The sequence below is a fragment of the Manis javanica genome, chromosome 13, assembly GCF_040802235.1.
Source record: "Manis javanica isolate MJ-LG chromosome 13, MJ_LKY, whole genome shotgun sequence".
Taxonomy (NCBI): domain Eukaryota; kingdom Metazoa; phylum Chordata; class Mammalia; order Pholidota; family Manidae; genus Manis; species Manis javanica.
In genome coordinates, this window is record NC_133168.1 from 94428101 (window position 1) to 94443426 (window position 15326).

General features: G+C 59.6%; 1 protein-coding gene across 1 annotated transcript; it reads right to left on the reverse strand.

The window, feature by feature from the left end:
- Positions 1 to 744: 744 nt before the first annotated feature.
- Positions 745 to 15317, reverse strand: ZNF653 (zinc finger protein 653). The gene is made up of 9 exons (XM_017663438.3): positions 14702 to 15317; positions 10999 to 11042; positions 8833 to 9048; positions 3977 to 4585; positions 3668 to 3848; positions 3456 to 3567; positions 2367 to 2481; positions 1389 to 1488; positions 745 to 1171 (listed from the first exon to the last, which is right to left on the reverse strand). The coding sequence occupies exons 1-9, from the start codon at positions 14998 to 15000 to the stop codon at positions 994 to 996; spliced, it is 1854 nt and encodes a 617-aa protein (XP_017518927.2). The 5' UTR covers positions 15001 to 15317; the 3' UTR covers positions 745 to 993.
- Between the last annotated feature and the right edge of the window lie 9 nt (positions 15318 to 15326).

A 15326-nucleotide genomic window follows, 5' to 3' on the forward strand; every position in this document is an offset into this window, starting at 1 on the left:
CGTGGCTGCGGCCACCGGGGCCAAACGCGGCTTGTGCGCCACCTGGCGGCCATCGATCTAACATCGCTCCCCGCCGCTGGCAGGAAGCAGTGGCCTCAGCATCCTCCTCCGGGAAATGGGGCCAAGGGAGCAGCCCGGCCACAGCCAACTCCCCCCACCCTTGGCTTCCTGTTTCAGCAACACGCTGAGCCTGTTCTACCTTGGGGCTCTAGCACCGGCTGTTCCTTCGGCCTGGGATTTGCCTCCTCTAGCTTCCTTCGGGATTGGAACCCTTTTGTCATTCTGGTCTATGCTCAAATGCCACCTCCTCAGAGGCCCTCCCTGACCACCGACCTAAACCCCACCGTCCCCCGAGAAACTAACATCACTGCTTTCTGCACAGCGCTTGTCACAGCTATACGTTTTTGGGGTTTACCGAACATCTCCCCAACTGTTTTCTGGGCAATCTGAGCTGGGGAATGAGTGTTCCATGAAGTATTAAGAGTGGGTGTCAGGATCCTGAGTCCTGGGAGATGGATTTCCAGTGGTCTCCCGGGCCCCCAGCCTCCCACCTGTGACCCTGGGAGTGGAGGGAGTGTTCAGGGTTGCCAGGCCCAGATAGCCGACGCAATTCGGAGGCGACAGGAAAGGATGCTGTCCGGCATGGAGGGGCGTCCCCCCTTGCCCTGGCCATGCTCAGGCAGGGATCAGGTCAGAGCCAGAGGGGGCCCGTCCCCCAAATCATCCAGGCCTAGGGGAAGGGCATTTCCTTTCTCGCTCTTTAATAGCGCTCTGCTCTCCCGACACAGTTCCAGCTTTGCGGCCCCAGGCGCCAGCTCCCGAGAGCGCAGAGTGGGGGGGGAGCCTGCCCCCGGAGCCCAGCGCTGGTGCCGGGCAGGGGCGCCTCCTTCCGGCCCGCGGTCCGGGCGGCCCCGGCGTCTGTCCAGGTCCCAGCAGGCCCCGGCGTGCTGTCCCAGCGGTCGAATAAATAGGGGCGGTCAGTGGTCTGGTGGGTCAGGTGGCCTTATGGTCCGGGTGGCTTTTGAGTGTGTGGAACTTGACGCTGTCCAGCTTCTCAAAGCGCTTCCCGCAGCGCTCGCACGTGAAATTGTACTGCACCTCGGCCGTGTGCTTCTTCATGTGCCAGTTGAGCGACGCGCGCTGTCTGCACTGGTAGCCGCAGATCTCGCACCTGCTAGGAGGGAGCCCGGCGGGCGCCCGGGGGGCGGGGTCATAGGGGGCGGGGCCTCCAGGACGGGCCCAGGAAGGGGCGGTGCTATCAGGTAGCTCCGGCCCTAAGTGAACTGGGTTACGCAGCCCGAGGGGTGGAGTCCGCCCGCCGGGCCTGCCCCCGGCGGAACCCAGGTCTCCCCACAGCCAGCCCTCGTCGCGGGAAATTCTTCACTCACTGCAGGGGCGTCTCGCCGGTGTGCGTGCGCCGGTGTACCTCCAGGTGGTTCTTCCTCTTGAAGGACTTGCCGCAGGTTTCGCAGGTGAATTCCCGGACACCTGCGGGAGACACGGGGCTGAGCACGCAGCCGTGGGGGGCAGGAGCTGTCGGGGATCTGCGGCGCTGCAGAGACCGGGTAGCCCACGGCCTCCCGGAGTCTCGAGGGCCTCTGAGCTCAGGCCGACCAACCCAGACACCTCCCCCCTACATCCTCCAGGTGTGAATGCTGATCTTAGTAACCAGAGTAGTTCGGAGGGAAGGCTGCCCTCGGCCCCGCCTGAGGCTCGGGGCCTGCGACGGGGCAGAGCTGGAATGTGAGCTTGGGTCTGAGGGGCACAGGGTGCAAATCAGCAGGCCACGATGGGTCAGAATTTGACCCGAATATTTGAACTTTGGGGCAATTTCACATAAAAGTCCAAAGTTTTGGTCTCTCAAAACATCTGGAGTGGGGCCTGCCATTTGGGCACAGGCACCCAGCTCCCCACCGTATCCACGGCCCTTCTCCCGGGTCAAGGAGGCACTGCGAGAAGAAATAAGCCCTGGGCCAACCGCTCCCCTACCTTGCCAGTCTGAGATGGTTCACTGTCATCCCCTGACACACCTAGCAGCCCTGGTGATGGGAGTGGGGAGGCCAAGGAGCCCCGAGTTGGGGAAGGGACAGCCAGCCCTTGCCCAGCTCCACGTAATTTATAATAATCTGAGTCATTGTGACTCAGGAAGCTCCAGCTGGCTGAGCCCTGGGGTGGTGCCTGATGGGTACCAGGTCGAGCCCTTTACTGCCGCCTTCCCACAGCAGCCAGCGTGGAGGGCATGGAGATTCTGGGGGCAGTGCCATGCCAGGAAACCAGTGCCTGTGTCTCCCCCCGTGCCCCTGCCCTGCCCCCAAGGCCCAGGCCCGTGTCCCCACTCCCGCAGCCAGCCCCGCCCCGGGCCTGACCTGAGTGGATGATCATGTGCCTCCGCAGGTGGTTGGAGAGATAGAACTTCTTGCCGCAGCCGGGGTGAGGACACACTTTGGTCTTCCCTTTCCGATGTACAAGGTTGACGTGGTTCTGGAGGCCAGAGAGGTGCCGTGAGCCCCCCTCCAGAGATTGTCCCGGTGGGGACAGATGAGAGCAGCTGCGAGGCAGGCGGGGACCGGCCTCTGTGGAGGGGGGAAGAGGGGTGCCCTTGCTCTTGGAGGGGTCTCCCAGCCCTAAGCTGGAGCCTCGGGGCCCAACTGGAATCAAACAGCAGCTTTCCTGAGCACCTGCTACAGCCAGGCTCTGGGCTGGGACATCAGTCAACCTTTTCATAACCCTGTGAAGGCCCAGTTGATGGCTGGGAGACCAAGGCTCTGGAGGCTTGGTGGTTTGACCCATATCTTACAGGTGGGCAGTGTGAGGGCAGGGACTGGGCTCCAGGGCTGTCAGCCCCAGAGCAACCTCTCTGCCATGGTGCCAGGGCTGCCTGAGTCATTCATTCCTTTGCTGTTTCATTCTTTAATTCACCAGCATGACTGTAGCTCCAGGGCCCAGCAGCAGGCTTGGCACATGGGGGTGGGGGCTCCAGACGTGCTTAATGAAAATACGACTCAGCAGATTCAAAGGCCCGCTGGTACCTCTTCCTGTGCCAGGAGTGGGAATGGGACCAGACACTGTCTCTGCTCCTGGGGTATCCCAATCAAGCTCCAGTGGGCAAACTGTAGGCTCTCCAGGCCCCACCAGTCCTGGAGGACAAGGGTGGTCTTCCTGGTGGAGGGGAGTCCTGAGTCAAGAGGATGGCCTGCATGAAGGTGGAGGAGCTCAGGCAGGTTGAGAAGGCAAGGCATGTGGGCTGGAGAGCAGGAAAGGAAGGTGGCCAGGTGCCCCCTGGCGCTCTGTGGCTGAAGTGGGGTCTGTGAGAAGCTGCTGAGAGGTGGGTGTTTGGGAAGCAGGGCACTGGTGCCTGGTGGGACCTTTCACGAGCCCCACTGCCCAGACCCCAGTACACAGGCAGCCGGACCCAGAAGTCGGCCCTGCCCAACCCACCTGGGTGGTGGCCTCACCTGGAAACTGCTGAGGGCCACATAGACCTGGCTGCAGCCCTCGTAGGGGCAGTGGAACATCTCCAGCAGGCCATCGGCGTCCATCACCCGCGTCCGCTTGCTCCGCCGCCTCCTGGAGGAGAGGGGCCCGTGGCATCGGGGTCCCCACACCTGACAGGTTGTGGGCCCGTGGGCTGCTCCCTGTCCCCACCCCCGCCCACCCAAGCACCCACTTCTCGGGCTCCTTGGGGATCTCGTAGATGATGGCTGACATGTCACTACCATCCAGCTCTTCCCCTTCGGCCTCCAGCTCTGGCTCGGCGCTCTCGGGGATGGTCGCTGCCAGTTCTGCCAGCTCTGGGGCCACTGGCTCCTCTTTTTCCTCCTTCTTAAGCATGTATAGGTCCTCCTTCTCTACGGGGGTGGACACAGGGTGGGCGTCCGTGGGGGACTAAGGCCACTCATCATTCCCCCCGCCAGGCCCCACCCCAGCCCCTGCTGGAGGTCACAGCAGCCCCCTTGGACCAGCACAGTCCCCAGACCTTTCTTGGTCTCGATGCCCGCCATGGCTGCGGGGTCTATGGTGCCAGGCTGGCTGCCCTCGGGCTCTGTCTGCGTGTAGGCCGCCACGCCTTCCATCATGGTGCAGGGTACCTCGTTGCCCAGGCCCCGGCCCGGGGTACCGCTGCCTGCTGCCATGTTGAGGTGGATGCCCTCGGCTGTGAGGGCGTCGTAGCCAGGTCCTGCGATGATGATCACCTGTGAGCCAGGCACCATGCCTGGCATGGGGCAACTGGCCACCACCTCTCCCAGTGCCTCCTGAGGCATGTTCTCAAAGAGGGTGCCGGGGCCCGGGCCCACTTGCACGGGCACCGGCACGCACACCACTGTCTCCAGGGCTTCGGGTCCACTGCCGGCCGGGTTAGGGCACAGTGGGGTGCCCTGCTCGGCCAGGCTGTCCACGTGGTGGACGTTGAAGGGGATGTGCACACCCTCCTGCGTGATAAGCCCGCTGCTGCCCACCGGGCTGGTGGGGGTAACGGCCGCTGTTGCTACTGCCTGGGCTGGCTGGGCCTCAGGGGGCTCCTCGGAGTCGGAGCCAGAGCTGGAGCTGGACGAGTCGGAGCTGCCGGCCACCAGGCCATTGCCCACTGTGGTGACAGAGGAGAGGGGACAGTTACAACAGTGCAGTGCAGCACCAGCTGGCGTCTGCTGAGGACTCAGCAGGGCCTGGGTACTGTGATCCCCTCACTGCCGCAGTCAGCTCCTCAGAGACAGGCCTCTGCCTCAGCCTCCAGACCCACCCACACTCTGTTTCCGGGCCCCGCCCTGGGGGGCACCTCAGTTCAGCCTCCCTTTGCTCGCATGAGCCTGAAAGACCTGAGCTGGGGCCTCTCCCACATCCCAGGGTCTCAGCCAGGCTGCTGATGTTAAATACCCTCATTCTCAACCTGCCAGGTGACAATTCAGTTCAATTCAGTTCTGACACTATCCACCTGGAGTTACCATCAGACTCCTGAAGACTGTCCCCAGGTCAGATACCAGTCACAAGTCCCAGGCTATCCACTATGGCTATAAACTGAGGGTCCCCATCATCCCCTCCTCAGGGTCAATAATTTGCTAGAATGACTCACAGAATTCAGAAAAGCACTCTACTTAATGATTTCAGTTTTATCATGAAGGATGCAACTCTGTGACAGCGATGGAAGAGAAGAGGTTCACAGGGCAAGCCGTGGGGACAGGGGCCACGCAGCTGCCCTGCCCTTTCCGGGCGTGCCACTCTCCTGACACCTGGAGGTGCTCACCAACCTGGAAGCTCTCTGAACCTCATTGTTCTTCCCAAGTGTTTATAACGCGATCTGCAGCTCCCCATCCACTCCCTAGGGGTCAGCGGTGGGGCTGAGACCCTCAGTTACATGTTTGGTCTCTATAGCGATCAGCCTGCATCCGGAAGCCACCTAGGGCCCCTCCCGGCCACCTCATTAGCACAGACTCCATTGTGTTCCAAAGAGGCTCTTAGGAACAATGAAAAACAGTCCTATCACTCAGGAAATTCCAAGGGATTTAGGAGCTCTGTGCCAGGAACCAAGGACAAAGACGGAATATCTATTTTTATTATACTGCCACCACCCGTACCCTGGGGCTTCGACAGGGACAGCCCCGTCCGGCCCTCCTGTGTGGCTGTAGACTCTTACATCCCACTGCCTCCTCCGCTGCCCACCACCTGCCACGAGGGTCTCACAGGTATCTCAGACCCTGCTCGGCAACCCTGGGCTCTGAACCTTCCCTCAGAAAAAGCCCACACTCCTCACAGGCATCCTGTCTCAGTGGATGGCAGCTCCGTCCTTGCAGGTGTGCGGGCCAAAGTCCTGGGGCTCCCCTTGACTTCTCTTCTTCTCTCACACCCACTTCCAATCTGTCAGCAAAACCTGTTGGTGCTGCATCCAAAATGTATCCCTGCATACCCTGGTCATGACCCCACCACCCCCTCTGCCAGGACCAAGCAGTCCCTTCTCCTTGGTCCCCCAGCTCCCACCCTTGCTCTCCAGTCTGTCCTCCCCACAGTGACCAGAGGGAGACTGTGAATACCTGCTCAGGCCATGTCCCTCTTCGCCTGAGAACCCACTTATCACTTCCTGTGAAAGAGACAGGCCAGGTCCACACCAAACCCCTGTCTCTTTCTCCTGCCTCCCCAGGGGACTACATTTCCCAGCATCCCTTGCAGACAGGTATTGCCATACTGCTGAGGCCCTGTGGAATATAAGTGGAAGGAGCTCCAGCCATGAGCTTCCACTCTCTTTCCCCACCAGCAGGCCAACACTCAGAGGAGGCTGGAACCACGGGACAGAGAGAACCTGGGTCCCAGGACAGAAGACAGCCTGTGGGTCAGGAGCACTGGACTTTGTGTGCGGAAACCAAACCACTGTGTTAGGTCATGAGCGTCGGGGTGTGTCTGTTTTAGCAGCTGGCCTTACCTCACTTAGTACCCTCCCCATCTCACTTGGGATAACAGCCAAAGCTCTCACCATGGTCACACAGCCCACACATCTGTCCCTGTGACCTCTGGCCCTGACCTCCTCTCCAGTCCCACTGGCCTCTCTCTGGTGCCTAGGGACACTAGGCAGGTTCCTGCCTCAGGGCCTCTGCACCTGCCATTCATGGCCTTCCTCACCTTTGTCAGACCCCTCAGCAAATGGTACTTTTTCAGGAAGGCCCTGACCACCTTGTCGCAAATAGTTCCCTTTTCTTTCCTTTATTTTCCCCCAAAACACTTTCCACCTCCCACTGTACCCTAGATTTTACTAGTTTATTTTGTTTGTCTGCTTCCCCTCTAGATGGTAAACTGCACAAGACTGGAGGGTCCCCTGTGCCCAGGCCCCAGCACGCAGAAGGCTGCCCAGTGCACATCAAGTGCATGTTTGCAAAGCTGAATCAATCTCAGCCTAACACTGTGATGAAGGCTGAGGGGACTGACATCTTCCCCAGGTGTTTGGTCCACACACAGGGAGAAGATGGGGACAGGAAACATGAATGACTGTCCCCTAAGGTACACAGTTGTGACACAGTTGGGGTGTGCTGTCTGGGGACTACATGTTCCACATTCCTAGAGGGTCACACGGAGCCCACAGGCCCTGGAGCCAGACTGCCAGGGTGGGATCCCATGTCCATCGCCCCAGCTTTGTGAACATGGGTGTCTCAGGTAACCTCTCTGGGCCTGGGCACGACTTGGCACCTGCCCCAGTGGATATACAGGGTATTTAATGAGGAAATAAATATACTCAAAGGGCCTAGGACAGCACTGGGCTCAAAGTAAGCACCCTATCGAGGTGTCCTAACATCATGATTATCATAATGCCCCACCCCTCCTGACACCACAGATCTGCTGGGTGAGTTGAGTCCCCTGGTTCCACCCTGGAGGAGGCGGTCACCTAGTGAGTTGAGGGCGTGGCCAGGGCGGGCCCCTTGGGCCCCTGACTGCAGTGTTTGGCTGTTAATGGCAACACTGGACTTCTTTCCAATGGATAACAACATAAATGACAGAAATGGCCATGCACCATCCTCCCCCTCCAACCCCCAATCATGGCGGGAGGTCCTCTTACTGAGTGAGACCTGGCAGGGCAGCCCCAGGCCCAGAGCTGATAAAGGATGTGGCTGAGGGAACAGGGCTGGAGCAGGGACATAGCCACCCCCTCACAGAGATGGCAGCACCCACAGCAGACCTGGCTAATCGATCCTAGCATTCATTCCCAAGAACCAGATCTGGCAGCCCCTAGGGTCAAAGTTGGGCTGGGGTGCAAGGGGGGTCCTTTGGGTGCCACCTCCTTCGCAGCCAGATCCATCACCCTACAGGTCAGTCACATAACTTGGTTTCTTTGACTGCCCTCTGGGGCTAATGACAGGGCTGTGGGGGGCACTCAGGGTGGTTTGGAGCAGAGGCTGGAGTGGGGACAGGATAGCTGAGGGGCCGGGTGCACACTGGGAGCCTGGCTGATGCACAAGAGGACAGCCTTTGGCCAGGGTGCCCACCAGAACACCTCTCGCCCACGGCTTCCCCTGGGCCAGCTGGGATGCCACCTGCTCTTAGATGCCTGCCAGCACGGGCTCGGCCTGTGTGACTAGCCCCACCCTCAGCCCTGGCAGGGAGGCTGGCAGTGGGCCCCAGTCTCTGTCTCCCAGCTGATGCCAAGGCCCCGAGGCAGGCCCATGCCACCCACACTGCCTCCTCTGCTCCCAACCGGGGCCAACTGGGTCTTCATAACTGTGTCCCTTTCTGTCCCAAGCAGGCAGCCTGCCCACATGAAGGGACCACTGTGGGGTGGGGGGAGAGGGGCAGGGACAATGAAAGACGCAGAGGGCAGGGTGGCAGGGGCAGAGAGAGAGGTGGGAGTGGACAGAGGAGAGACAGGGAGAGAGGATGAAACAGAAGAGATGAGAGAAGGAGAGGGAGGTGGGCCGGAGAGCTCAGGGGCCGTGAATAGAGTGGAAGGACAGAGAGAAGGGGAAGAGGATGAAACTGGACGGACAGACCCAGGACTGAGAAAGAGCCAAGAAAATAAAGGGGGAGGCAGAGGCACCCCTACTCCCACCCCCAGCCACTGAGCCCGAATGGCCTCAGGCACACAGGGCAAATCTCTCCATGCCTCAGCTGTCCCTCCAGAAAATGGGTATGCCCTCTCAGGCTCCTTAAGGACTCAAAGATTGCAGCGCGGCCTGCGGAGTCTGAGCTCCATCCCTGAAGCCAGCATCAGTGCTATTCTACTTGCCACGACGTCTACGATGCTGGTCTGAGGCTGGCCAGACCCAGAAGGGCAGGGAGTCCGGGGTGACCCACCCACTGAGCAGCTGGAGAGCCCCCAGACACCAGAGGCCACCCTGTGACCTCACCTCGTAGACCCACCTTTGTCACTGTCAGGGTCTGAGTCACTGAGCGGCTTGAGGGGTGAGTGCAGGTCTTGGAAATAGCGGTGGCCGGCTTCGCACTGCCACACGGCCGTGGTGTACAGACCGAAGGTGGGGTCCAGCTCTGCCAGGTGCGGTTCATATGGGCAGCGGTGTTTGTGGTCCTCATACCAGATCACCACGTTTTTCAGGCAGTTCACGTTGCGTCGCCGCCCTGCACACACATGGCCGGACGGCATGAGGGCAGTGCTCAGCCCCGCGGGACAGCACAGTCCCTAGAAACACTTGGGCCTCTGGCCCTGGGGGTTGAGACACCCTCCCGAGCCTCGGCTGGGCTCCCCAGTTTATAGATGAAGGCACCGAGGCTCAGAGAGGTGAGGTAACGGATCACCTGGAGATAACAGAGACCGGCCAGAGTTGTCCTTATGGATGAGTTAAGTCATATAAACCCTGCAGCCTGGCACACAGTAGATGCATGTCATTGTTAGCTGCCTGTTACTGTTATAATCATCCTGACCGCCGGCTCCCTCCTTGGACCGGTTCAGTTCTTTGGCTTGGGTCTCCCTGCTCCTCACCTGCTCCCTACATTGTTCCCCACAGAGGGCGCCTATGAGCACGGAGGGAGGGCTCCCACCTAACTGGGTAAAGCCCAAAGTCTTCCCTGGACCCACAAGGCCCTGCGCGCTCTGGCCCATCACCTCCTGCCCTTCCCTTTGACCACTTCACTCCAGCCTCACAGCCTCCTCCCTGCTCCTCACAGGGGCCCTGCATCAGGGCCTTTGCATAGACTGTTCCTCTTCCTCCAGGTAAGTGCCTTGCTTTTCCTTTTCCTCAGTTCGCTACAACCTCCCCTGTCCCTCTGGTTGAACTCCCAGATGCCATCTGTGGTTTTTGCTTCCATGTTTCTTGTCTGTGTCCCCCACTAGAATGTCAGGCCCTCAAGGACAGGAACATTTATCTGTGTCGCTCCTCCTTTATCCCCAGTGGCTATGCAGGGCCTGGCACATTAGGCGGTGCTCAGTGAGTGCTGCTGGATGTGTGAATGCTTCAAGGGGGCCCAGGACCACCGGGGTTCAAACCCCGACTCTGCCACTTCCTAGCTGGGTGGCTCCAGGCAAGTAAGGGACTTGGTTTCTCTGAACGTCAGTTGCCACCTCTGGGCCAGGGGAGAATAAGGGGCCCCACTCCTCGAGGGTTACCAAGGAAGAGGGAGTGAAGACATCAAAAAGGCACAGAAGAGAGAGGGGCACACTGCAGTGGCCCAGAAATAGTACCTGCTATACGTGTGACGATCTTGGCCCTGAGGCTGAAAGGGAGGAAGGTGTCCCCTGGACCTTCCAGACTAGGAGATGAGGAGGGGGCCCAGGAAAGGTTCTTGGGCCCAAGGATGGTGCCCAGGGCCTCCCCTCAGTGGTGACCATGGGGAGGACAGGGGTACAAGCAGCAGCCACCTCTCCAGCCCAGCATTTGCCTCTTATCTCCTTCCCACCCCTTTGGGATGTGGGGGTCATGGTCTTAGCTTGGTACACTGAGAACTGTGAGGAGCAGGTTCACTGCCACCAGATGGCTGCCCCCCGACTGTGGGTCCTCACCCTGCTGGATGTGGCCAAAGACCCATAGCCCCCGGGCTCAGAGGTCATGGCCAAGGAGCTGGAAGGATGTGCTCCAGGCCTCTGCTCCCCTCAGCCTGGCCCAAGCCATTCCCTCTGCCTGCCCGGCCTTCCCTGGCTGACTCCCACACAGTGGGCAGGAGAGGGGAGAAGCTAAGAGCCACTCGGGAGACACATGGGCCTGAGTTTACAGTCTGGCCACTTCCCACCTGTGCAGCCTGGGGCAGTCACTTGGCCTTTCTGTGACAGGTAGGCATGAAGGGAACCCCACTGGCCTTTCTGCCCCCGTCCCCACCCTGGGCTGGGTCAGGCCCCTCTTCTGGGCCCCTAGTCCCCCTACTTCCCCGCTATGGCCCTGCTCAGCTGTCCCGCCTTTCCCACAAGACTGTGGGCTCTATGAGGTCAGGGCTGGGTCTGTCCTGTTGTGCACGGTGCCTGACCCATGCAGGCCCCCCATAAACGGGCCTTGCGAGGAGAGCGAGCGAGCGAGATGGGCAACAAAACCACCGACTCCCAACAGCCCTCCCTTCCCCACTGGCTGCAGCCTCACTTACTTTTCTTCCGCTTTGGCTTTCTGGGGACCTGCTCCCAAGGCTTCCTGTAACAGAGAGAGGCAGGGAGGGGTGCACATAGGGCCTGGCTGATGGTGAGATAATGACAGCAGCCCACCCTGCTTCAGGGCAGAAGGTCAGCTCCTGTTCTATTTCCTAGGGCCCTTCGGTTGGGCTCTCCATTCCATGGGTACCGGCCCTTGCAGGGGAGGGGCGTCTAGTATCAACACCTACTGCACAGAGTGGGAAACAGGCTCAGGGGGTGAGGCTGCCTGCCCAGCCTTCATGGCTAGGGAGAGAAGTCAGGAGAGGGGTGCAGAAATTTGGTGTGGCATGCAGGATGCCAAGATGGCCCATGACTCTCACCCCAACCCTGGGGCACATGCCCCATATAATCCTCGCCCCAAGAGTTGGGTGGCCTATGAAAATGATGGGATACCACTCCCATGGCTAGGTGACTTTGAACTAATCAAGAGAGAGCTTTTCAAGGTGGGCCTGATATAATTAGGGGGGCCCTTAAAAGGGTTCTGGTGAAGTCAGGGACTTGGAGGCTGAGAATGTGAAGGTACCTATGAGGGGCCACGTGGCAAGGACCTGAGAATGGCCTCTAGGAGCCGACAGCGGTCCAGGCCGACAGCCAGCAAGACTGAAGGGCCTCTGCTGTGCAACCACGAGGGAACGAATTCTGCCAGTGCTCTGAGAAAGTCTGGAAGTAGGCCTTTCCCTAGTTGAGCTTCTAGGTGAAGACGCAGCCGGCTAATACCTTGATTTCAGCCTGGTGAGACCCTGAGTAGAGGATCCAGCCAAAATGTACTGGACTGCCGACCCACAGTGTGAAGTAATAAATGTGTGTGGTTTTAAGTTCCAAAGTTTGTGGTTGTTACGCAGCAACAGAACATGATAGCGTCAGCCACAGAACCAATGTTGCCCCACCCCGGGTTGCGCAGACCCTGCCCTCGACCCTAGTGGCCTGCTCTACAAGGGCCCCTATCCAAGGCCCTGTTCCCCCCCATCACTCCTGCTCCTGCAGCCAGTTCAGGCCCTGACCATCATGCCCACCTGCCACCGGGGCCTTCCCTGCTCTGCTGGGGCTCAACACCAAACTGCATGCCCCAGGGAGCTGAGGACAGGGCCAGACCCAAAGCCTGTGGGCCCTCCAAGACCGCCCACAAGAAGCTGGCCACCAGATCCTGAGCCCACACAGGCCATCTGGCTGTGGCCCCGCACCAGCTCTACCCAGACTGAGGGTCAGTGCTTCGGTGCCGCCTCTCCCAGACCCACTGCCGGCCTCCTTCTGCCTTCCTGCCACCACACTTCTGACCTGCCTACTCTACTCTGGCTTCTTGCTGTTCCCTTTCTACACTGAAGCAGCAGGTTCTGAGACCCTAGTGAGCGACCTTGCTGCTCCATGCCTCAGTTTCCCCATCTTTAGGATCATGACAGTACATTCCTCATGGGATTGGTATGAGGTTACACACACTGTGAAGAGCTTGGTGTAGCCCCTGGCACTAAGGAGTCCCTCAGTAAATGGTAGTGGTCATTGTGATTATCAATGTTGTCACAGAGCCTGGCTCTGGAATATTTGTCTCTCTGCTCTGGCCTGGGCCACACTCTTACCACCAATATCTATACCTGGACAGGCAGTCCAGGGTCTCTTGCCAGCTCCATCTACCCCATCTGATCCCTGTCCAGCCTGATAATAATCCAGCCCCCACACCCTAGGCTGGTCCCAAGATAGCTCTGCTGGGCTCCTCTGTCCCTCCTGCCGCAAACTCTGTCCCTGTCCAGGTCTCTGTTCCCCTCCCCTCATCCCAGATGTCTCTATACCTACCCTCCCACAGCTCCACCCGCTCTCTCTTCCAAGGGGACAGGCTGGCTGCGCAGATCCTCACCCAAACCCAAGCCCAAATGCCCAGGCCACCTCCATCCACTCACAGCCTTGCCATGACCAGGGTGCTTGGGTGTCACTCAGATCTGAATTCAAGTCTCATCTCTGTGCTCAACTGGCTATGTGACCCCAAGCCCATCTGGTCCCCTCTCAGCCTGAGAAGTGGGGATAACCATGGTGCCTCCCACACAGAGTTGCCTCGGGGATTAAATGAGGCCAGGCCACATTCTTTCTCCCTCAAACTGCCTTCCCTCCACTTGCCTGCTTCTCCAAGTTCTACGACCTTGGTGACTCCCCATGGGGGCCAGTTGCATTTTAGGACAAGAGTTGCTGGGGCTTCTCCAGGCCTGGCTTTGCCTTCTTCTCAGTGGCCAGTCCACAAATGGTGCCTAGTGATTCTCCCTTGCTCTCCTCTACCATCTGCTTCCTCTCTTGACTCCATCATTCCCACTAGCCTCCAAACACACTGTTATTTCTTCCATCTTGGATTTAAATAATCTTGAGCTCCTTTCCTGCCAGCTTCTGCCCCGTTCCTTTGTCCCCCTTTGTCTGAGTTGTCTACACTCGGGGGCTCCCTGTCCTCATTTCCATCTCCCTTGAATGCCACAAAATGCCCTATTACAGCCACCAGAGATGGCCAACTCGTTCAGCCCAGCAGTATTCGACCCATGGACCCTCAACTCCAGGTACACATCAACTCTCCCTGGAAGCTTCGCAGAAAAAATACAGGGTCTGCAACTCCACCCAGATGACCTCAATCAGAAACCCCAACAACGGGACATTGGCTTGAGATTTTTTAAGCACCCAACATTTCCTCTGTTCCTGGGCATATAAACAAGGCCTGCCACCCTGGGGAGGGATGGGTACAATTCAGCAGGGTCTGGTTGATTCTTGGCCATCAGAGTCCCCTCCCAGAGAAACATGTGAATGTGTGCAAATAAACACCAGGGCAGAAAAAGGATTTTGTTGCAGCACTGCTTGTGACAGGAAACAAACATCATCAGAACAGTGAATACCTTAAGTGCTCACTATATGCCAGCCACTATTCTAAGCTTTTAGCTGTACTTTAACTTATTTAATAATCACATCAACCTATAAAGGGCAGGAAGGGAAAAATTCCATCCACACTACTATTCTCAAGATTGAGACTGGAAAGGCTTCTGCTCTCCACCTGAGTAGCTAATCAGGGCTTCCTCGTCACTGAGATGCTCCCCAGTACCAAGAGGCTTATGGGAATGTATCTGGATTGAGAGGGGTCCTCCTGTGTCTGGGTCTAGGATTGTAGGAATGTGGGCACCTTCCAGGTGGGGCACCGGAACCTCATGAGGAGCAGGGCTGCGTGGCCTAGGGTGTCCAGTCCCAGTCCCGGGCTACATTGCGGAGGTTTTAGGGGATGAGGCCTGTGAGATCCCGTGGACCGTGGACTAGCAGTAACATCAGGCCATTGAGGCCTCAAGAGGCGAAGCGGGGCGGAGCGCCGCCGCCCCTCCCGGGACTGGACAGATAGAACGCTTGGGGGCGGGACCCAAACCAGGACTGGGTAGCCGTAGTCTAGAGGGCAGGGCCGAGCGACCGGGAGGCGGACCGAGAGGCCAGGCGCATCCTAGGATTGGACAGCCGAAGCGACGGGAGGCGGGGCCGCGAGACAGGCGCATCCCAGGACTGGCAGTAGGAGACCTAGGCCGGCGGGCCGGCCGCTGGGCGGGGCTCACAGGTGCAGGGGCGTGGCCTGGTGATGAGGGGGCGTGGCCAGGCTCGGCGGGGGATGGGGGCGTCTCCTCCCTCGCTCCCTCCCTCCCTCGGGCCGGGCCCCCTCACCCGTGGCGGCCGCTACGCTGGCCGCGCTCCAGCGAGATGAGGTAGGCGGCGAGCTTGGCGTCGCTCCAGCCGCTGCGGCGCCGCAGGTCCACCCAGGGCCCGTGTGCCTCGCCCAGGTACACACGCCGCACGTCGTACTTCTTCCGGGACTCGAGCCGCCGCCGGGCTCGGTCCGACTCCGTGAGCCGTGGCCGACCCCGCGCCTTGCGGCCCGCCGCGCCCTCCTCGGCCACCGCCTCCCCGCCTGCTCCCGCCTCAGCCTCCGCCTCCGCCTCGGGCTCCGGCGCCCGCTCCGCCATCCCCCCCTCCCTGGTTACCAACCTCCCCCGTTGTTAGGAGCCCGGCCGGAAGTGGCGCGCATCTTCCGCGCCGAAGGGAAATTTTTCTTGGACTCTCAGTGCCCTGCGGCGCCAAAAGGAAACCGAGAGCAAAAGTCGCGCATGCGTGCAACAAGCTGTTGGAGCCTGCTTTCCCAACTCCTTTCCCGTGTTAAACTTTCTAACTTTGCAGAGCCGGAAGGAGCCAGATGAGTCCGCAGACCCGCGGCGGGGGGCCAGGGGGGGCCTTCTGCCTCCACGCCTTTCTCCAGAATGCATCTTGGGGATGATCAGGGAAGGGTGGGAAG